The sequence below is a fragment of the Lynx rufus genome, unplaced genomic scaffold (genome assembly GCF_022079265.1).
Source record: "Lynx rufus isolate CCGP_SWC_20201006 ecotype Redwood Valley unplaced genomic scaffold, mLynRuf1.p SCAF_3, whole genome shotgun sequence".
Lineage (NCBI taxonomy): Eukaryota > Metazoa > Chordata > Mammalia > Carnivora > Felidae > Lynx > Lynx rufus.
The window spans coordinates 150,129,809-150,152,827 of record NW_025814845.1 but is presented as its reverse complement, the minus strand read 5'-3'; the positions used below and the strand labels follow the sequence as shown (position 1 = coordinate 150,152,827).

Sequence of the window (23,019 nt, the reverse complement as noted above, 5' to 3'; positions counted from 1 at the left end):
CCTCCTCAATGCCCATCACCCTGCCTCCATCAACCCTCAGTTTGTCCTCTATATTTAAGAGTCTTTTATGGTTTGCCTCTCTCTAGGTTTTTATCTTTATTTTTCCTGCCCTTCCCCTATGTTCATCTGTTTTGTTTCTTAAAATAAGATCTACTTTTTAAAAGGACTTCAGAGCAGGGGCACCTGGGTGGTTCAGTCGGTTAAGCATCTGACTTCATGTCGTGATCTCACAGCTCGTGAGTTTGAGTCCCACGTTGGGCTCTGTGCTGATGGCTCAGAGCATGGAGCCTGCTTTGGATTCTGTATCTCCCTCTCTCTCTGTCCCTCCCCTGCTCATTCTCTGTTTCTCTCTGTCTCAAAACTGAATAAACATTTAAAAAAAAAAAAAAAGGACCCCAGAACAGATGACTTACTGGCTGAGTTCTATCCAGCCTTTAAAGAACAGAGAGTCTCAGTGTTATTCAATGATTCAAAGCCATAGGAAGAAAGATGGAGAACCCCCTAATATTACAAAGTCAGCATCATCTTAATGTTAACTCCTCATAGACAGACCCCACTTGGGAATATTGATTCTCATTTGAAATAAAACATTAGCAAATAGGATCTATCCATGTATCTAAAAGACTAATGAACTGTAAACAAATAGCTTTTATTTAAGAACACAAGGATTTCAGTAGCAGAAAATTTATCAACATAATTTATTACATCAACAAATTAAAGAAAACGATCATATTAAAAGACACTAAATAGGGTACCTGATAAGATTTAGTATCAATTCTTAACAGAAATCCATAATCCCTTTTCCAAAATTCTGATAACAAGAAATCTCTGAAAAGTAAAATATTGGCCTGTAACTTTGGCATTTCGTTTGCTGCTAAGGTTTATGCGAACTGACATAAAGAAACTACTTGAATACAGAGAAGTGCTGTTTTTTACAAATGTGAAGTATTACATGTTCTGTACGCGAAGCACGCTCAAAAAACGAATTATGGATTATTTGTTATTGGGGATCTCTCTCCTATATTTAGAATTACTCCAGTCTTCCTTTTTTCAAGATGAGTTTGAGGAGAATTAACATGAGACATGTGCTTTCAACTTTCTAGAAGAAAACATCACTGCATTTCAGTAAATCTAAGACACCGCTGTTTGGAAGACTAACATTTATTCTATGTATCACTAAAAGAGAGGGAAAAAGGATGCTGCTATTTACTTTATGAATCATCGTTGGGTGTAAAACAGATCGCAGTTTCAAGAGATGTTGAGTGAAAAAAGGTGCATCCCGGAATCAATGAAATATGAACACATGCGAAAGCAATCAGGAACTCTCCATCAACCACACGGCCCTTCCGACAAGAACAGGGACTCAAGGTCCTTTCCTCTATAAATGTCTGTGTCTTGGGGATGGGCCAGGTGTGAGGTGGAGTGTAGTGGTCTGGGGTCAGCCAGGGCTCCACAGTTCGCTCTTCGTTGGTTACTGGTTTGACCAGGAACCAGCTATTTAACATCTCAAAGCTCAGTCCTGGGACAGGGATGATGCCTACTTACACTTACTTTAGAGTTAAAAGGATGACATGAGATAGGCTTTGTGAAGTTCAAGAGTAAGTCCTTCCTAATAGCTGCCCCTGGAATGAGGGCGGTGCTGATGTGGTGGTGTCGGCTGCGGTCTCTGGCATCTTTCCCACTTCTATAACTCTATGATCCTTTACCCAAGAAAAAGCTTGGCCAATCTCTCTCACTTATGGAAGACTCTCTGATATTACTGAGAAGACGCTGTTGGCCTCAGACGCCTATACCATCAGTGTGCCCTGAATTTATAGCATCTCATCTGAAAATCTGAGTGGGAAAGAACCTCAGACATGTCCTAACATGGACCAAGAGAGGAACTTGACCTTCCCAAGTAATACAGCCAGTGGCAAAATGAGGGCTAAACCTGGACCACCAGGCACGTTGGTCAGACTCTTTCTAGATGGTTCCTATCCCCAAGGCACTAGGGCTCACCCCAGCAGTTTCTGGCAGTTCGCTCAGACCTGGATGATCTCTGTCCTAAACCCAGTCATTTGTCCTCTCTGGTCTACTTCTTCCTGCTCTGGGAAAAAAAGATGGATGCAAACTTAGCCTGCCCAACCGCTTACTGGCTTCATGTTCTGATTTTGGCCTTCACTGCCCCTCCCACTTCCGCCCCGCCTTTCTAATTGGCCACCTGGAAGGAGTTGGGGGAGCTCTTCTGTACTGAGGTTCTGAAGACCTACTCACATCACCAATCTGCTGTGTGCTCTCCGACAGGATGGGAGTGGTGAGCAGCAAAAAGCAGGTGAAGGAGAAAGGTAAGGGCCTCTGGAGCCCTGTGAAGGTCAGCACCCAGAACAAAGATCCCCCACCACTGCCTCCCCTGGTGAGTGATGGCTGTTCCCAGCTGGGGAGGGAGGGGGAGGAAGAAGAGCAGGGAGCAAGCGTGGCTCCCTGGGGGCTGCTGCTTGTTTCCAGCCAGCCCAGAGCCACCTCTAGAGAATTCAGGGCTCTGACAAATTGGCCCCCTGTCACTGCCACCAAAACATGGCACCCACCTCATGTTGGTGTGGCAGGATAGTGGAACATTTAGCAGCCAGATTGCCAGTGTTTACATGGATTTGCTGTGTACTTTGAAGCAGGTTACTTAACTCCCCCATGCCTCAGTTTCTGCATCTGTAAAATGGGTATAATGAAAGTGCCTTTCTGACAGGGATGTAACAGTACATGATGTATTATACAACTGTGCAATCCCATTATATATTACATTTACACTGGATCGGGTTAGTTTCCAATAATTCTTACCCGGTTTTCATTTTGCAAGGGGAGCCTTGAAGAGAAAAAGAAATCAAAAAGGTCAGCTTGAGAGGAGGGTGTGGTGGGAAAGGGTCTGGGGCATTTAGCAACATCTGCTGCCCCATTCCTACCCAGAAGCTCCTGGATGTCATTGTCCCCTTCCTGGAGCTGGTGATGCAGTTCTGTCTTGTTTACAAAGCGTTTAGCACCCTTGCATGGAGGCTACTGCATTCCAAAAGTGCGTTTTTAGATGATTGTTTGTGACACCCCCCTCCCCCACCTAGCCCCCTACCCCTTTTTGGTTTGGGCAGGGGTGAGTCATGCCTGGAACCTGCTTTCTTGCTCTCTGCCTCGAGGAGCACATTCAGCTGGTCATCACTTTACTCCAACAGTGACCTGATGAGGGGTGGGGATTGCTAATCTCATTTCTTAGACCACTAGGCATTTTATCTGTGTCCCAACGTAGTCCAGGGCTTGGCACGGAACAATGAAATGTTTGTTGAATGAATGAATGATGGTGGGGTAAACTCAGATTACATAGAGTAATATTAGCATATTACTTAGGCTAATAAGTAATAGAACCTGGAATGTTTTTAACTTTAAAAAGTCACATAATATATACTAATTATGGAGAAAAATTGTAAATACTCATTATCCGACTCGCCAACGATACCCAGAGTTCGCACTCCAGAGCTCCTGCCGCCAGACCCTTTTTCTCAGTGTTATTTATATTATGTGTTTGTGTTTTCTTTCTTATTTAAATGTTTATTTATTTTGAGAGCGAGAGAGGGAGAACGAGCAGGGGAAGGGCAGAGAGAGACGGAGTGAGAGACAATCCTAAACAGGCTCCGTGCTGTCAGCGCAGCGCCCAATGTGGGACTTCGTCCCACAACCGGGAGATCACGACCTGAGCCGAAATTGAGAGTCGGACACTTACCCCACTGAGCCACCTAGGAGCCCTATGTGTTTATATTTTCAATTGAGCCAAACTATACATACCATTTTGCAAAATGCTACTTCAAAATTATGTTCGGTAAATATGGAATACAAAAAAAGAATATTCATAACATGAATAAGCTGGCGCCCCCACACCCTCCTCCTCTAACCCTGTGTACGGTCCAGGGACTGTGTGAGATGGCAGTGATACTTGAGAGTGGTGGCACCGTGTGCACGATTTACCTGTGCAACCTCCTGCTGACAGCAGCACCCCTAAGACCACCCAGCTGCCGGGCCCAGCAGCCTTCCTGCCACACCAGGCCTGCCCAGGCCCCGGGGGCTGAACTAATGCAGCGTTCCTGTGTCTCTACTCCAGGTCCTGTTTAACCACCTGGCTCCTTCACCTCCGGACATGCACCCAGACCAAGGTAAGAAGGGGCTGCTTTGGAAGCTGAGGCTCCACAAGCCATCTTCCCCTCCCGACCACGAGCAGTCAGCACAGGGGCCCAGTAGGGGGCCACTTCCTGGAAAGGACTGGGTGGGCCTTCTAGGGTCAGAAAGAAGGCTGGGGCTGGGGGTGCTGAGCCCGGCACAGCTCTGCCCCAGTCTTCACCTACCCGTAGGGGCCTCTCCAGGAACCAAGCACCAGTTCCTGTATCTGAGCCTGGGTGGGTTTTCTTTAAAAAAGGACTTTACAGACTATAAATGGGACAAAAAGAAAAAGCATTACAGTAAATACAAATGGCATACAAACAAACCTAAGTTTTCAAAGATTCTAACTCCTAACCTCAAAGGGTGAGGGCCCATAATAGGTCTGCGTCTTCCCTCCTGCCCTCAGTCTATTCCGTGAATGGAAGCACCATCTTTTTTTTTTTCCTCCGAGAGATAGAGATAGATGGATAGATAGATAGATGATAGATAGATAAATAGATAGATAAATAGATAGATAGATAGATAGATGATTGATAGATAGATAGATAGATGATAGATGATAGAAGCAGAGAGAGAGGGAGACACAGAATCTGAAGCAGACTCCAGACTATGAGCTGTCGGCACAGAGCCCGACCCGGGGCTCGAACTCACAGACCTCAAGATCATGACCTGAGCCAAAGTCGGATGCTCAGCCAACTGAGCCACCCAGGCGTCCCATCACCATCTTTTTTCCCACTTCTTCCCCACTATTCAAGGCCACTGCTGACCTTCTGACCACTCACACCATCCTCCCTCACCCCCAGTCTCTACTTCCACTCTGATGGATAGGACAGTTGGGGGTCCCATAATGAGTGACCTTAGCCTTCCTGGGTCAGGGCTCTGGACCTTGGGAGCACTCACAGGATGTAGCTTCATTCAGAATCAGCTTACAGGCACTTATAACCCACTTCCACACGGCACCAAGAGCTCTGTCAGGGCCTCAGTCACTCATTCCCTCACACAGCAAGCACTGAGCAAATAGTACCCAGAGACTGGCCGGGTTCGAGTCCTGGGGAAACTGTAGAACTGAGTAAGACGTGCCTCCTCCCCTGAAAGAGCTCAGAGTCTGTCAAACTCATGAGCAAAATGCTGAACAGAGATTAGTTCTCCTACCTGGTGCTCCTTATCCTATCCTACTGGGGATCATGATTAATTACCATGATTCACCATTAATTACCAGGGTTTACCCTTCACTTCCTGCCGGGAGCTTCATATCTCCAGTAAGGAAGCCCAGGGGGCGAAAAATAAATGAACTGCCTTTGGTGCAATAACTTGAATCTCAGGACTGGAGGGGGCCGCTGTCATCTATTCCAACTGCCTCTTCCCACCATGGGGAGGTGATGAGCCCAATGTCACACCACACATTGGTGACAAAGCTGGGTGATCTACTCCCAGGTAAATGAGGTAGTCTCCAGCTGACCTTTTCCAGGCGGGTCTTGGCTCCCTGGAGCTTTGCAGAAAAGCCCTCCTCACTGGCAGGGGTCATTTGAACGTCCATTCCAAGAACCACTGGAAAGTCAGAGAGACTGCCTGCCAAGAGCACTGGGACAGGGCGTTGGGCATGGTTACAGGTCAAGGTTACAGTGGCCATGTTCCAAGACCACTACCCTCTTTGGAAAAGAGGTGGGAAGGGGCAGGTGGGGAAGAGGAAGAGTAGGGAAGCTCATGTTCTCTGAGGCAATAAGGGATCAGCCAACACTCGTTTCCAGACTTGGGACTGCAGCCATCAGACCCATGTGGCCAATCTCCCTAGATCTTTGGGTTGTCCTTTCCCTTAGACCGTACCCTGTCCAGGCCTTAAGGCTTCTATGTGGAGAGCAGAAGAGAAGCCAGGATGGGCTCTGAGGAGCAGCCCTTTCTTTGTTCCCAGCAGCAAGGTCAGGAGGTCAATCTGCCGGACAGGAATTGCCTGTGCTGCACCGGTGAGCAAGAAAGCTCACCACAGCCTCCCCTATGTCCCTGCCTCGTCCTGACCCCTTAGCAGCCAGAGATGGCCCATTGCACCGACTTACCTGGTGGGCCCGGGGATGGGGGGGTGCCCATCTCTTCCTTGTTCACTCTAGAGGAGCATTTCGTGGTGGCCCAGTATGACTACACCTCAGTGAATGACAGGGACCTGCAAATGCTGAAGGGGGAGAAGCTACAGATACTAAAGGAGTAAGTTTCTGGAAGGCGGTCCTGTGGTCAGTGGCTCCCTGTCGTGGCAGGACTCCCACCCCGCCATCCACCTCCCCACCCACACCCACACCCTCCACGGCTGCGTCCAGAGGATCTTCTCCATTGCCCTGCCCCAGCCCAGTCACCCACTTTTTTTTTTTTTTAACTTGACCCAATCGTCTTCCTTCTAGTTACCATCCCAAAGTCTGCCTCATGTGGTGGTTTCCATTCTCTATCCCTTGCTCCACTGCCAAAAGCCTACTCTTCCTTCAAAACCCACTGCTAACATCACCTCCTCCATGCAGCCCTCTGACAGTGCTTGCCTAGCTGCTCCACCACAGCTTTGTGTGTCTCCCTTGCTGGACAAGATCTCACACAGGATTCCACTCGTGAAATCAGCTTTATTTCCAGGCTTCCTTCTCAGAAACTCCTCCAAAGCCGGCTCTCTCTCAAACATCTGGCTTGTCCTGTGGAGCCCTGGGGGTCTGCTTTTGTTCTTGAAGTTCTACAATGGCCTTGAACCAAAAGCACGAAAACCCGGGCCTTCTGGGTCTACGCTGCGGGCAGCCCGGCTCCTCCTCTGAACAGCTCTCCTCCTGCTTTTGGCTTTCCCGTCCAGTCCCAACTCACTCACTAAATTCTTCCTCTGTCCCATTAATCCAGAGGAAGGCTACTCAGGGTAGACAGGGGCCCTCTGGGGTGGCCAGGCCGTGTGGACAAGCCGCACCATCTCCTTCCTCCCTGGGCCGGCCCGATGCTCGGCAAGTTAGCACCCTCTCCCTGAGCATCTTGCCCAGATTCCCTCTCACCAGCCCTCTGAATCCTCCGCCTCTGGGATGAGATCCTGCTGGGGGGCGGGGGGAGGGCTGGGGGGTGTCCCCTAGGAGAGGCCCGCAGGAGCCATGATCTCATTTTTGTTTTTCCTCCTCCTCCATAGAGTTGGAGACTGGTGGTTGGCCAGGTCTCTCATCACAGGAAGAGAAGGCTACGTGCCCAGCAACTTTGTGGCCCGAGTAGAGACCCTGGAGGTGGAAAAGTAGGTGGACCATCGGAAGGCCCTTCAAAAGCAGAGGCTTGCTTGCTGCTGCTGCTGCTGCTGCTCTGGGGGTTGCTGGGCAGGGAGGGGGCCAAAAGGGGTGAAAAGAGAACCTCTGTGAGCCCAGCATGGAGGGGACAGGAAAGGGAAAGGGAATTGGGATTGTTGGGGAAGACTTGTCCACCATTCAAGATGACCCTCAGGTCATCTTGAGTGTCTGGTGCTGTCTGGTGTCTGGTGCTCAGGGAGCCACCCCGCCGTGCTGAGCACACTTTTCCCATCTGTGAAATGGGACCTTTCCTGGCCCCTTTCCTGGCCCATGGCCTCGCAAAGCTAACATCAAGGCACAGTGATCAGCACTTCTCCTCCAAAGCCTCCAGTGGGCAGGACTCAGGAGCTCAGACCTCAAGGGGGCTCACAGAGTGGTGACCTCATTCAGAATTGGGTTGCAGAAGGCAGCGCTCCCCAGCGTCCTCATAACCTACTTCCACACGACACCAGGAAGGTCTACCTCAGCCAGTCACGGCCTCAGTCATTCATTCCCTCACACAGCACGCACTGAGCAAACAGTACCCAGAGCCTGACTCTGCCCAAGGACTGAGAAAGCTGTAAAGGTGTGGACCATGGGCACTTACTTCCACATTGACTGGTCCAGGCTTGAGAGGAACAAGGCAGGAATCTGTGCTCTGAGAGTCTCAGCACTTTGTCTAATTCAGAGACTTGACCTCGAGGAGGGTGTGCTTTTTAGAAAAAACGTTTTGAATGTTTATTTATTTTCAAGAGAGAGAGAGAAACAGAAAGCAAATGGGGGCGGGGCAGAGAGAGAGAAAGAGATACAGAATCTGAAGCAGGCTCCAGGCTCTGAGCTATCAGCACAGAGCCTGATGCGGTGCTCGAACCCACAAGCTGTGAAATCATGACCTGAGCCGAAGTCGGACGCTCAACTGACTGAGCCACCCAGGTACCTCAGGGTGTCCTTTGAGGGATGGTGGTTGGGTGCATTTTCCCAGAATAGAATTAACAAAAGGCACCCCCCAAAATGTTCTCATTTCAAGAAAATAGTAAGTCCATCCCCTGATGGGAAGTGAGAAGAAAAGAGAGGCGCAGGGACCAAGGGGCATTTCATGAATCAAGATGTGAGGAGTGTTGTTAGTTCATGGTTAAGTCAAAAACAGGAGGACACTATTTTATTTCTCGGGGTGAGGCATACGGCTTAGGAGGGAGGTTTGGAAAAGAATATTCTGCGGAGCATGACCAGCCTCTGAGGTTTGTCTGCCTTCCTTTTTCAGGTGGTTCTTTAGATCAATTAGCCGGAAAGATGCTGAGAGGCAGCTTCTGGCTCCAATCAATAAGGCGGGCTCCTTTCTTATCAGAGAGAGTGAAACCAACAAAGGTAAGCATGGCGCCCAGCATGTCCTTCTTGTGCGGTCCCCGGGAACCCCGACCTGAGGCTATGTCTGGGAGGGAAGGACGGGAGGGAGACACCAGCCAGGAGAGCCCAGCGGCTTCCAGGCCTCTGGTCTCCCTTCCAGTTCAGGCCCCGCCTGGACAGCCCATCTAGTGCCTAGTAGTCGAGTGTGAGGCTTCAGTGCCAACAGGTGTCCCTTGGCCAGGCTGGAAACGTACAGGGTGCAGGTAGGAGGTGCAGTTGGAGAGCTGTCTCCACCCAGGGCCACTGCGCACCATCTTTGGCTCAGCGGGGGTGCTGAGGCTGGTGGGGTCTGAAGAAGGGGCACAACCCAGAGCCACATTTGGAATCAAAGGATTTGAGAGCTGAGACTCCTTAGAGATAATCTCAGCCAAAGGCTGTGACCTCAGACACTTCCAGGAGCTTGGAAGATAACATAAGTTTGCAGAATGGCCTGTGGCTGGAAATGAAGGAAGGGGGTGGCCATTGTGGAGAACTGGGAGCACTCGTGGATTCAAACCCACTGACTGAGAGACACAATTCTGCCACCATCCGCAGGCCGCTGGGCTTTCTCGTTGTCTTTCATTTAACTTTCTCTCCTTCTTTCCATCTTAAAGCTCCTTTTGTTATAAAATATAGAACATATAAAAATTGCATAAATCATAGATGAGTCCATAATTATACATACAGAGTTGTAATAAGTAAATGCCTGTGCAACCACAAGAGAGAGAACATTCCAGACATCCATAGCCCCTCTCACTGCTCCACTTGTGTCCTTTCTGTATTCAACAACCCTCCCCCCCCCAACCGAGAGGTCACTGCTATCTCAACCTTTGGGGAAATCCTTCCTTGGTTTTCCTTACAGTTTTACCATCCATGTTTTGTCTGTTCTTCAACTTTATGAGAGTGGAATAGTACTATTTTTGTGTGTGTGTGTCTTGTTCCTTGCACTTGGCATCGTGAGATTCGTTATTAATTTGCCAGGCTGCTATAACAAAGTACCAGAGGCTGGGGGGCTTAAACAACATAAATGTACTGTCTACAGGGCTGGAGGCCAGAGGTCCAGGATCAAGATGTCAGCAGGACTGATTTCTTCCGAGGCCTCCCTCCTTGGCTTGTAGATGGTCCTCTTGTCCCTGTGTCCTCACCTGGTCTTTCCTCAGTCTGTGTCCTAATCTCTTCTTCTTATAAGGACACCAGTCATATTGGATTAGAATCCCCCAATGGCCTCATAGTCACCCCTTTAAAGATCCCATCTCCAAATATAGTCACATTCTGAGTACTGGAGGTTAGGAGTTCAACATAAGAATTCGGGGGTGGGGGTGGGGAGGGGGTCACAATTCAGCCCATACCAGGTCCACTCATGTTGTTGAGTATGGCAGTAGTCTGTTCACTTTCACTGCTCTCCAGAATCCAGCATGTTAATATTCCATAAGCTATTCCTCCTTTCTAATGTTGGTAGACATGTGTTGTTTCCACTTTGGGGCTGTTGTGAACATGTTGCTCTGAACCTTAATATATATATGCTTCCTGGTACATGTCTGCCATCTTTGGGGTGCTGAGCCAATACCCCCATTTGGAAGATGAGGAAAATGAGTCCCTAAGGGAGGAAGTGACTCACATGAGGCCTACAGTGAAAAAGGCTCAGATCCCAACTCATCTAAGAGGCTTCAAAAACTCTAAAATGTGGGGTGCCTGAGTGGCTCAGTTGATTTAGCATCCGACTTTGGCTCAGGTCATGATCTCATGGTTTGTGAGTTTGAGCCCCACATTGGGCTCTGCTGTCACTGGAAAACCCCACTTCGGATTGTCTCTCTGACCTTCCCCCACATCCTCTCTCTCTCTTTCTCTCTCTGTCTCTCTTTCCCAAAAATGAGTAAACATTTAAAAATTTTAAAAAGAAAAAACGGCTCTAAAATGTGTCAAGCTGGCCTAACCTGGGGTGATGGAAGGGAATTTCCCAAGATGTGTAAAGTAATCATTTGTTTATCAGGATACGGCACATAAGCACCTATGACGTCCTCGTGACCAATTTTCAACTAGAGAGAAAGGAGGTGGTGACAGTGACATCAGAGGAGGGAGGCGAGAGAGGATGGCTGGATTGTTAGTGGATACCCTGTGGTTGGGCAATGAGAATAGACAGGTTTGGGTAGTAGGAGCCCCTCCACCCCCCATCCCCACCCCGGACTCATCCCTCAGCTCCATTCATGGCTTGAGAACTGCGGCGAGTGAAAGCACCAGAGCTGCAAAAGCTGGGCAAAGAGAGATGCTCATTACACCCTGTGAGGCTCAGGGGCGATCCCTAGGCCTCCCAGCCCTTCAAAAGGTCAGGGCCGGGGTGCCTGGGGGGCTCAGTCTGTTAAGTGTCCGACTCTTGGTTTCAGCTCAGGTCATGATCTCATGCTTCTGTGAGTTTGAGCCCCACATCTGACTCCACGCTGATGGTGTGGAGCCTGCTTGGGATTCTGTCTCCCCCTCTCTCTCTGCCTCTCTCTCTCTCTCTCTCTCTCTCTCAAAATAAATAAACAAACTTTAAAAAAAAGGGAGTCAGGGTCAGGTTGAGAAGAAGGAGGGGTGCATTGGTAAGTTGGGTGCTCTGTGCAGAATTTCTGGGAATGCACCAATGGATGCATTAAATTATACACACACACACACACACACACACACACACACACACATTAAGATATTGCCACTATTCCATTTTAACAGCAAAGCACCTATGACCAAAAAACAATATGGAAATCACTGGAGATGACATAATGTTTTGTGGTTGTAGAATATTTCAAACATATACAGAAGCAGAGAAAATAGTATAATGGAAGCCTTGGTACCCAGCACTCAGTTTCAACAAATGATCACTCAGCCAATCTTACTTCATGTATATCCCCACCCATCCCTATTATGTTGAAGCAAGTTCCAGAATCGTGTCATTTCACCCTGGAAATGATGTTTTAATCATTTCCTATTGCTAAGGTGCCCAGTGGAGAGAAAGGGACTCATGACCTCAGTACGGAGGAGGGGGTTCTCCAAAGGTAGGGGTATCCCCTCCTGTCCTTGTCCACACTAGTCTAAGCTGGAAATTGGCCAGATAGAGCTGGAGCTGAGGACCGTCCCAGCATCACCACCCCCACACACGTACACACACACACACACACACACACACACACACATGCACACATACTTCTCAGAACTCCAAAACAAGTGCATCTGAAAGCCACAGCCAGGGGTTGCCAGACAGGGAAGGAATGCTGCCCTCAGAAGCAAGGGAAGTGAATTCTAGCCTCTTGTGGCCTCCGGGACGTCCCTTAACCTCTCAAGCCTCAGTTTATTCATATCTGTATGAGGACCAACTAGTTTCCCTGTCTGAAGGCAGGCAGTTCTGCCAGTGTTAAGAAATCTCAATCTCTGGGGACACCTGGGTGGCTCAGTCGGTTGAGTATCCAATTCCTTATTTTGGGTCAGGTCATGATCTCATGGTCGTGAGATCGAGCCCCGTGTCTGGCTCTGCACAGAGCATGGAGCCTGCTTGGGAGTGCCTCTCTCCTTCTCTCTCTGCCCCTCCTCCACACGCAGAGCCCACACACTCTCTCTCTTTCTCTCTCTCAATAAATAAACTTAAAAAAAAAAAAAAAGGAAATCTCAATCTCTAAGAAGCCTGAACCGGAAGCTGATTGGATCTGGAGGTCCCCTTTAAGAAGAACACTGAGCTGTCAAAAGATAACAGGGGCAGGCTGTTGGATGAACCGGGGCAAGAGGGAGGCCCCAAATCACAAGCTTGGAGAGCAGTCCTATGTGGATGAAAGCAGGGTCTCCTTGGCTACTTATGATGCAGCCTACGCAGGGTGCAGCTGACAAAATGAGGAGAAAGACCCTTTTCCTTGCTAGGGTGACGCGAGGATAAATGAACTTACTAGAGCCACTCTCTGGTTTCTTAGATACTGGGGCACAGTTGCACTTACCAAGGGGCATGGGGGAGACCGTTTGCAGCACTCAGGCTGGGGCTGGTGTCATGGGCAGGGAATGGGCTTAGCAGCGGCAAGGTGTGCACACATCTTGCATCCTTTTGCAAGTAGGTGATGAGAGGTGTGATACCTAAGGGAGATGAGAGGGAAAGGGGGTTTGAGATGGAAACAAACAGCACAGTGAAAAATCAAGGGTCCACACCGGAAAAAGAGGTGTCCGAGCCTGACACCTGGCGGGGCAGAGAGGTATTGCTTGCGGTAAACACGTCCTCAGGGAGGATCGGGAGCCCTGAAGCCTGCTGCTAACCAGCAGAGTGACCAGGAGCAAGCAGCATTCCCCTTCTTGGCCTCAGTTTCCTCATCTTCTGCATAAGAGTGGCAGGTGTGGTACCCGGAGAGCTGAACAGAGGCATTTTATAAAAACACCAAGTTTGTGAAAGGAAGTTTCTCCATTGGAAACTCTTGCTTCCTAAATTGTTCTTAACTTTTAGCACCTGCTACCCCTTGTACACGACAAAATGCATAGGTGTGTGTATAAATTTGAACAGAACTCCAGTAAACAGCTGCTTATGTTCTCCTCCACAAACATGAGTGCTTCAAGGTTGGGATTTGCTATTGCTTGTGGAGGTAAGGTCAGCCTTTTCAGCTAGAATGAATGAACGAATGAATCAATGAATCAATCAACCCCTTAGTCCCTCCAATAACTCTACATTTCTCAGTATCCATGGCAAAGTGTCCCCAAATGACCAGGGGCCCATGTGAGGGACATCGTGTTTGCTGGGAGAATATCCTGTCTGCTCCAGAGTTCTGTGATCCCATGACTGAATTTTAGGAAATTGGGGGAGGAATATCAAGGTCAGAGTTGGGTGGAGATGATAGTAAAGGTTTTTTGGAGGGTTGAGATTGAAGTGAAAGAAAAGGTAACTTATGGTGGAAGGGGAGCAGAATTTCCAGTGGCAGTGAAATGAAGCCCAAATCCCAATCCTGATTTTCCCTCTGTATGCCTTACTTCTCATTCATGTATCTCTATTACCCGTCTAGGTGCCTTTTCTTTGACTGTGAAGGATGTGACCACCCAGGGGGAGGTGATCAAACACTACAAGATCCGCTCCCTGGATGAAGGGGGCTATTACATCTCCCCCCGCATCACCTTCCCCACTCTCCAGGCTTTGGTGCAACATTATTCTCGTAAGAGAAGAGGATGTGGTGGGGGTGGGGAGCAGAGGACCCCTTGTATCTATCACTAAGATCTCACGATCATGTGACTCACTGGTGCCATCTTGGGGGTGGGGGGGGATTATCCCAAGGCTGGACAAATGTCAACATAATGACTCAAAGCCTATGTCCTTAATTCCCTCTCCTGGCTCAGCATGTGACCACTTGGAGAATAACAAGTATTTTCAATCTTAGAGAGAGCAGGTTAATGATAGCATGCCTCACTTTATACAAAATGAATGCAAATAGCTGAGTGTGTGTGTAGTATGTGTGTGCCCCTGCACATGTGTACTTGGAAATGGGAGTATAGTTGGCAAAAATGAGAGGGGGACACAGCTGGGAAGGACATGGTCCCCAAGGGAGACATGTGATCTGGCTCCTCTGGTAACCTCCAGCCCCATCTCTTCTTCCCTAATGCAGAGAAAGGGGATGGCTTATGCCAGAGGCTCACCCAACCCTGTGTCAGCCTGGCTTCCCAAGACCTGTGGGTCCAAGATGAATGGGAAATCCCCCGGCAGTCTCTCAAGCTGGTCAGGAAACTCGGGTCTGGGCAATTTGGCGAAGTCTGGATGGGTGAGTATGTGGCAGCCAGAAGCCTCTCTCTCCCTGCCCTGTGTCCCGAAGCACAGAAGGCTCAAGATACGCACAGTTCATCATGCTTCCCCAAAACATTTGTTCGGGAGAGGGACAGAGGCCATGATACCCATTTTACAGATGAGATAATGAATGGCAGGCTAGGACATTGAAGTCACTTGCCCTCAGGACACTGTGGTGATGCAGCAGGAATAGAATCCAGCTCTCCCAAAACCTTGGTTGGTTCCCTCACTCACTCTTCACTGCCCAGGGCTAGCTTGCAATTGACAGGTGTGTGAACTTGAACATAAGGCTATCTCCTCTTAGCTTTGGTTTGCCAGACAGAAATGACCTGTTAAACATAGTAAGCAGTGAACCAGGAGCTCCAGGGGTCTGATAATAGACCAAGCCACTGCTTGTGGCTGTGTGACTCTGGCCAAGTCACTTAACTTTCAGGTTCCTGTGTGTATAGTTGATGATCACTCCCCTGTTCACCATGGGCACTATCAGACTATAAAAGACCGTGTTTTATTTTATCCCTCGGGGCAAAGGTAAAACGGTCCCCTCCCAGGCAAGGTAAGTTCTTGAGGTTAACTGCCTGAGGTTCCAGTTGAGCTCGAGAGGCTGAGACAGGCTGGCATCCTGTCAAATAAGCCAGCTCACCCTCCGAAGCTGTACATTCTAGCCCAGGGCTTCTTCCTAGGGGGACAGCTCTGGCCTCAGTCCTGCACCCGTAGAATGAGGAGGGATCCTGGAAGCTTATGCACATTTTGGTTAAGGGATCGCCTTCCACAACCTCTGGGTCTTCTGAATGGCTTCTTTATTCTCTCCCCTACCCGTGCTCAGGTTATTACCAAAACACCGTGAAAGTGGCCATCAAGACTCTAAAGGAGGGGACCATGTCTCCGGAGGCCTTCCTGGGTGAGGCCAACCTGATGAAAACTCTCCAGCATGAGAGGCTTGTTCGTCTCTACGCCGTGGTCACCAAGGAACCCATTTACATCGTGACCGAGTACATGGCCAGAGGTGGTGCCCTGCGTGGGGCTGCATCCCTCAGGGGTGGGGAGGGCGGACAGGGGTGAGGCTGGTGTGCCACAGTGGGTCTGCCGGCGAGGGATCTCCATGGGGGATCACTCGGCCACGGGCTGGAGCAATTAGCCAACGTCCACTCTGTTCCGTGTGCCTGGGGAGCAGGAGGGCAGATGATCAGATACAAGATGGGTCAGTGGTTCTTACAGAGCTGTGTCCTCCATTCAGGAGCACTTCAACCCACACTTTTGGAGGGCATCTTCTGTGCCCAGCACTGTTTGATGCCCACTCGGGAGGACGCAGCATCGCAAAGAGTAGCGAGCCGGGCATCCAGACATGGGTTCTGGTCCCAGTTCTGCCACTTACTAGGCGTGGGACCTTTGACAACCATATGAGCATTTGACATGGATGAAAAGAGAAATTGGTCCAGCTGGCCATTGAGGTCCATGGTGGGGTCAGGTTTCATAGGTCAGTGGGCCAGGGGTCGGGCCTCAGCCTGTGACCTCCTTCCTACCCTTCCTGTGATCCTGATTGCCCATTGCTTCCTATAGGATCCTAAGGTGCCATGATAACACAGTTCCTTAGAAATCGTCGTGAAGGGGACCCCACATTGAGCTGGGAGTACGACGGCTCCCCTGCTCACCTCTCAGCCCCACCTCAGGTGACCGTCCCTCCCAGCTCTTAGATGCCAAAGAGGAGCTGCATTGGTCTCCTGCACCAAACCCCAGGGACAGGTCTCTCCATTCGCATTTTCTTGCCCCCTTGGTCCTCGGAGGCAGAATCTCTACCAACAAAGGATGAAAGGGGCAAGGAGACACTTTGGAAAGTCACGTGAGGAGCAAGCACTGAACTTACAGTCAAAGAGCAGGTTCCGTGCCTGGTTCCCTGGCTGGGTGATCCCGAACCTGGATGAAACCCAACCTCCTCTGAGCAGCTGGGAATACATTTGCTGCCCCCTGGGGTGTTATGAGGACTGTGGGTAGAATTTCTGTAAAGCAGAAAGCACTCTGCAGTGATGGGTGGGTTTCTTTTGACGTACTAGAGATCTGACAGGGCACCCCGTACTTCCTGACACCAGGTGGGGAGCATTCCACGCTTGGGAGAGGCTGGCACAGCCAGGTTTGGATCATTTTGCAGAAGGGCAGATGCCACATCTCTTTCCTTAGGATGCTTACTGGATTTCCTGAAGACAGATGAAGGTAGCCGACTGTCCCTCCCGAGACTGATCGACATGTCAGCCCAGGTTTGTGAGCTACCAAGGGCAGCAGCCCCCGAGAGTCGTGATGCCCCAAAGGACCCAGGACCCAAGGCCCTCTCCTCTGTGCCCTATGGCTTAACAAAGTCAGCTATTTAGAGGTTGTAGCCATTAAATTTAAGTTGGGCTGTGAAGGACAGAAAACCCAAAGCAATAATGGTTTACATGCATAAACATCCAGAGGTGGGCAGTCTGGGGCAGGTAGGTGGGTCCGCCCCTCAAAGCCACACGATTCTTCCACCTGCTGGGTACTTAGCATATGTCATCTTATTGTCCAAGACAGCTGTTCACACTTCATCATCTTGTCCTCTCCTCGGCAGGCAGGAAGAAGTAAGGGGGAAGAAAGCCCACCATGTTCCCTGTAGAGACGTGTCCCTGAAGTCACCTACTATACTTGCTTTAACACCCTCCTCTTCCCCCCCAACCATGTCACCTGGCCACACCTAGGCTGCAAGGGAGCTTGGGAAATGTAGTCTCTACTCTGGGCAGCCAGGATGGGATGAGGTGAGTCCTATTACTAGAGAGGGAGAATGGATGGTGTGGGAAGCCCATCCGTTCACATGAATCCCATTTAACACTGTAGGCAGATGTTTTGCTGTTACCTCACTTCTTCCTCTGATGGTGCCCAGAAATGCCTTCTACAGCAGGTGAATCACAATCCAGACTTCATGAAGTGAAGAGTAAAATGGAGAGGAGGCATCTTTCCTCCCCGAGGATTCCTCGGTTAGCTGAGGGTTCTAACTGGCAGGAAAACACATCTGGTGGCCCTGAGTGTGTATGTCTGTTAAAACTGGGACCCTCAGCAGAAAAGTTCTGGTCTGTGGTCAGCCTGTGAGACACATACACATGCACACACACACACACACACACACACATCCGGCTACAGAGAGGAAACCTCCCCCTCACCCCACACCGCCCCATCTCCACCTTATCTGGTATTATCTGCTGTTAGTATCAGTTCAGGAACTGATGTCACGATGCCCTTTTTCCACTGAGGTAAGCACAGATGGGTTTGAGCAGGCTGGTGAGTGGTCTCGGAAAATTCACGCTGCTAACCAGTTTCAAACCACATAACAGTGATAAACCTGTCCACCCCTTTTACTTTCTTTCTTTTCCTTTTCTCACTCTCCTCTGTCTCTTTCTCAATCCCTGGAGAAATCTTGGATCACTAAGGGACAAAGGATATGAAAAGCCATCTGCATTTAGACCTAGATGTGGCCAAGAATCTAAGGGTTAGGAAACCAGAAAATCAGAACCTTCCAGGTAAACGGCTTCTAACCACATTCTCATCATGCTAGCGCCTCACCATGCATGCGTGCACACACACACTACCCTTCTGGGCACTCCTTTTCTTGCTTTGCAGGATGTAATGCAAACCTCCCCTACAACCACCACCCACGTGCCCTACTTGGCAGAGTCACCAAGGTCCCAAACGTGCTGTCACACCTGTGAGCTCAGGCTCCCCCTCTGCTCAGAATGCCTGGGCAGAACCCTGGCATTCTCCTGATCAGTGGCAAACTCATCTGGCAAACTCCTGATCGGTGTTCAAGACTTAAGTTAAATTAAATTAAATTTCCCTGGACGGGAAAGTGGCACAGAGCACTTGGTGCACGCGTTTCTGTTGGCATTGAGCACCGTATAGTCTTCTCCTCGAAAGCACATCTGGGTCCTTCTCAACCTTTTTAAAAAAAATCATTTCTGGTACTGCTGAATACATATTTGTTAATGGGATGAGTACCAGTAAATGCTGTCTAGATACCAGGCATTTGGTATTCAGCTTCATAGCCCCCCGGCCAGAACCATACCAATAAATGTATATTGATGGAATGATTTAGCAAAAGAATAAATAAGTGAATGGCTTCACGAATAAACCAATGCAAACAGACACATAGGGAGAAGTGGGATAAATTCCAGTGCTGGCTTCCTGACGATAGCAGGTCTGAGGAGGGAAACCGGCATTCTAGTCTCAGTGTCTTCATCCGTCAATTGGGAGCGCAGTGGATAAAACCCGAATGAGTGTCCTCCACTAAAAGACACATGAGCAACTCAAGCAGCTAGTCCTGGCCCAGAGCTGGCGATCGGGGACAGAAACAGAAACTGCCTGGGTGCCACTGGGATTCTGCGTATGCTCTGAGCGCCTGCCTCGGGCGGTGCTGGGTTAGGGCCTTGGCCACCTAATGCTCACCTCAACTCCGTACCCTGGAGCCCCCTTCGCTCAATTCTTAGTCAGGACAGTGACCCCTCAGAGAGCTTAAGCAACCTTCCGGGGGTGGAGGTCAAGGACTCCAATCCAGGGCTCGCCGCTCCAGGAACAGGGAGTCCAGTGTGGCAAGGAGATGAGACCCTTTCCTTCCCTCCTTCCCTGTCCTCTTCCCCTGCCCCCTGAGAGACCTTCATTTTCTCCTGCTTTCATTCTGCTATCTTCCTCCCCTGCAGACACTTGCAAGGAGAGAGAAGTGGGTGGGGGTTCAGGTCTCTCTGGCTCTGACACCAGCAGATATGCCTTGCTGGGCTTTTAGGCGGCTGGAGTTTTTGGCTTGTCTAACGGAGGAGTGGTTGAAGCCATTTTCCCTCTCCACTCAGGGAGCTGCTCCTTCCCCAGCAGCAGAACTGCCCTCTATGCACCTACCAACAAGCCCGACACACACTCCCAAGCGTTCCTGCCCCTTCCAGGCTGTGAGAGGATGAAGGCTGGCCTTCCAGACAGGGTCCTTCCTCTGCTGACAGGGGCTGTGCAGGGGACGCTGGGTGGGCTCCATCCTCGCACGGAGGTCCCTCTGCTGTCTTTCACTGTGTGACCTGTTCCCTCAGATTGCCGAAGGAATGGCGTATATCGAGCAAATGAATTCAATCCACCGCGACCTGAGGGCGGCCAACATCCTGGTGTCTGAGTCCCTGTGCTGCAAAATCGCTGACTTTGGCTTGGCCCGCATCATTGACAGTGAATACACTGTCCAAGAAGGTGAGGAGAGTCCCCATCTACAGGGAGACCTTGGGCCTTACTTTCCCCACCTCCCTAACCCCCCTTGGACTTCTCCTCGTTGCTACAGGGCAGAGCCTTGTGTGAAGAGATCTGAGAAGCTTTGTGGTTTTCACAGTTCTGGCCTTACACCCACCTAGATCAGCGTTTCCCTAGAGGCGCTCTGCAGGGCACTATGAGGAATGGTTTTGGGGTCAAGTAGGTTTGGAGATGCTGCGTGGTCCATCCAGGCCTCCTTCAGAGATTCCTGATGCGCACCAACATACGAAAGGCCCTGAGAAGTCTTGCAGCAAAGGAACGGCGTACGGGGGCTTCGCCTGGTCGCTCCCAAACGAATTGGAGCCCGAGATACTTTTTCTGTCAATGCCCCACAGAACTAGCTTTTCGCAGAACACACTTTGGAAAACACTTTTCTGAAGCATGAGCAGCAAACGCTTATAGCTGAATTAGGGTTCCCACAGAGCGCTCTGCTTTAGTTCCTTAGTATACCCGAGGTGGGGCTTTTCTTCCCAAGGGGACTTGAAACGGCCCAATACATCGATCAAGTAAGCTGGCAAGCAAGCAATATTAGCTGAGCATGTTAATCAGTTGGCACGGGAGAAGGATCAATAGGGCTCGTCAGCTGAGGAAGCTTCAAGCTGGCTGGAGAGACCAAGAAAGCGAGGTGAGGTAAGGGGAAATCCAGTGCCGAGCTGTGCAGTTTACTCTGAATGCTGACCAGGGCTGCAGCCATCCACAGGGCTTCCTGGGACAGCAGGATTGGAATCCCCTCCTCCCTGGGACCCTAGGTGGGACATGAGTCATCCGTCATCGTTTCCATTCGGCAGGAAGGGATTAACTGAGGCAGGGATGAGTTAAGGGGATTTGCCCAAGCCGTGATTCCTGTTGTTAAACACATGAGGCAGAGAATGACTCTTCTGTCCCAGGTGGAAACACATGTTGGTGGCCCTCTGAAGCCCACTGGGCAATGACCCAATCGGGGTGATGGAGGTGGCATTTGTGTCACGTTGTCCTTCTGCGCTATGGAGCCCCAGTAGTGTCTGCACGTGCCTGGCCATGTGTCCTAGTGGGGCTTAGTGGCTCTCTGGGAGCATCTCCGTTGCATACAGTGGTCCAAGCCCTGCCAAGGGGAGGGAGCAGGTGCATAGGGACAGTCAGCCATGGCCTCACAAAGCTGTTCATGGCTTTTCTCACAGGCGCCAAGTTCCCCATCAAGTGGACTGCCCCAGAGGCCATCCATTTCGGGGTGTTCACCATCAAAGCAGACGTGTGGTCATTTGGAATCCTCCTGATGGAAATCGTCACTTACGGGCGTGTACCCTACCCAGGTAGGTGGCTTCATCCTGTAGGGACTAGGTGGGCTCCCTGCTGTCCTGAAATGGCTGTGATGACAGATATCCCATGCTTAGTGCCTGGGGCTGCCCACACACGTGCCAGAATGGAGTCCCCACAGTCGGAACAGAGATCCACACATGTCACTCTGGGGACGGAGGTTCCGCCTCCTTCCTCAACGTTGCTTCTGGCAACGTGGCCGCATGCCCTTCGGTCAGCAGAGGTCAGTGAGCCTCCGAACCCTGGAAGTAAGGACAGGTCAGGGTCTGAACTCAAGTTTACCGTGAATTGGTTTGTTCTCCGTTGGGGGCGGGTCGTCTCCCCCTTGGCCTTCCACCTTGGGTGGATTCCCCAAAGCCCTCTCCTGACTGTGAAATCTCCCAGTCTCCCTGTCCCATGTCTGGAGGGCGTGGGCAGCTTAGCCGCCTGCCGAAGAGCCGTGTCCCTGGGCGGGCTGGTGCGCCTTCATGAAGCGCCTTCCGAGTGATGGGCTTGGGCCGCGGCGGGGAAGTCCCAGCTAAGCAAGGCAGGGTTCCCCACCCGGAGGACCGGCCCCACAGCCTCCTCTCCAGCTGTCCTCCAAGCGATGGAAAGTGAATAGAGGGATGTTTAGGGGTGGCACTAGCCAGACAGCCAGGTGACCTGCCAGGGAGGGGACGCCCGTCTGTGCGCCTCACCTCGGCCCCGCCCTCAGCCTCGCTCTCCATCCCCTCCGCAGGAATGAGCAACCCCGAGGTCATCCGCTGCCTGGAGCGCGGCTACCGCATGCCGCGCCCCGACACGTGCCCGCCACAGCTGTACCACGGTGTCATCACCAAGTGCTGGCGGAGCCGGCCGGAGGAGCGGCCGACCTTCGAGTTCCTGCAGTCGGTGCTCGAGGACTTCCACACGGCCACCGAAGGGCAGTACGAGCTCCAGCCCTAGGCCCGGCTCGAGGACACGGGTCTGGCCAGTGGCGGAAGGGCCCGGAGACGGCTCGCGCCCCCCGCCCAACCTGTAGAACTGACGAGGCGTGTTCACCTCGAGGCTCGTACCCCAGCCCCAGGCCGACTGGAAGGGCAGGGAGGAATTGATAGTTCTGTTTCTAGATGAGGGAAGGAGAGAGAGAGGCAGCCACACAGGTGGGTCACGCAGCATGGACTCCGGAGATCCCATCGCAGTCCCACCCTTCTTGGGCTGTGTGACCTTGGGCAAGTTATTTAGCCTCTCTGTGCCTCCACTGTTTCGTTTGTACAGTGGGGGAGAACCATAATAGTACCTACCTCCTTATGTTCCTCAAGAGGATTAGTTAACCCCAGTAAGATGTTCAGAATAGCGCCCGGCACACTCCTGGCACACCGTTAAGTGTTTGGCATCGTTGTAAGACTCCCCTGTGCTGGCGCCCAAAGCGAGAAGTCCGCGGCAAGTGGCTAGGAATCGCGCTGCTCCCACCTGTGCGGACCGCGCCCCGGCGCGGCTCCCTCTCTACTACCCCAGAAGCAGGACTGGGTGCCCCGAGATGTCCGCTCCGAGAAGTGTCCACCTGCTTCGGCTCTGGGCAGGTAGCTCTGACCTAGACTGCACTCCAGCACTTTGGGACTCTTCTGTAATAAAGTCACAAGATCTGATCTTTGCCGTGTCGTTACTGGTGACAAGCCTGGACATCGCTACATGACGTAGGTGGTTTGCATGAGTGGCGCAGCAAGGGACTCGCTGTTGGCCCTGGGTTTCCGGTGGAGCTCCCAGCTCCAAGGACAACACCGAAGAAGACTCCACGGTCATTGCCTTTAGGGGAGACTTGAGCAGGGCCAGCAGGTGGCGCCCTCACCTCAGCAATCCTGGCCTCCGGGATGCTTTGCTCCGTCAGCGGTAGCTACGAGGGTG

General features: G+C 51.0%; 1 protein-coding gene across 1 annotated transcript; it reads left to right on the top strand.

Moving 5' to 3' along the window:
- The first annotated feature begins 1,025 nt into the window (after positions 1–1,025).
- Positions 1,026–22,763, top strand: BLK (BLK proto-oncogene, Src family tyrosine kinase). Its single transcript, XM_047091943.1, has 13 exons — positions 1,026–1,368; positions 2,284–2,392; positions 4,115–4,166; positions 6,273–6,366; positions 7,304–7,402; positions 8,692–8,795; positions 13,814–13,960; positions 14,408–14,560; positions 15,407–15,586; positions 16,756–16,832; positions 19,656–19,806; positions 21,021–21,152; positions 21,875–22,763. The coding sequence occupies exons 1-13, from the start codon at positions 1,256–1,258 to the stop codon at positions 22,078–22,080; spliced, it is 1,617 nt and encodes a 538-aa protein (XP_046947899.1). The 5' UTR covers positions 1,026–1,255; the 3' UTR covers positions 22,081–22,763.
- Positions 22,764–23,019: the final 256 nt, after the last annotated feature.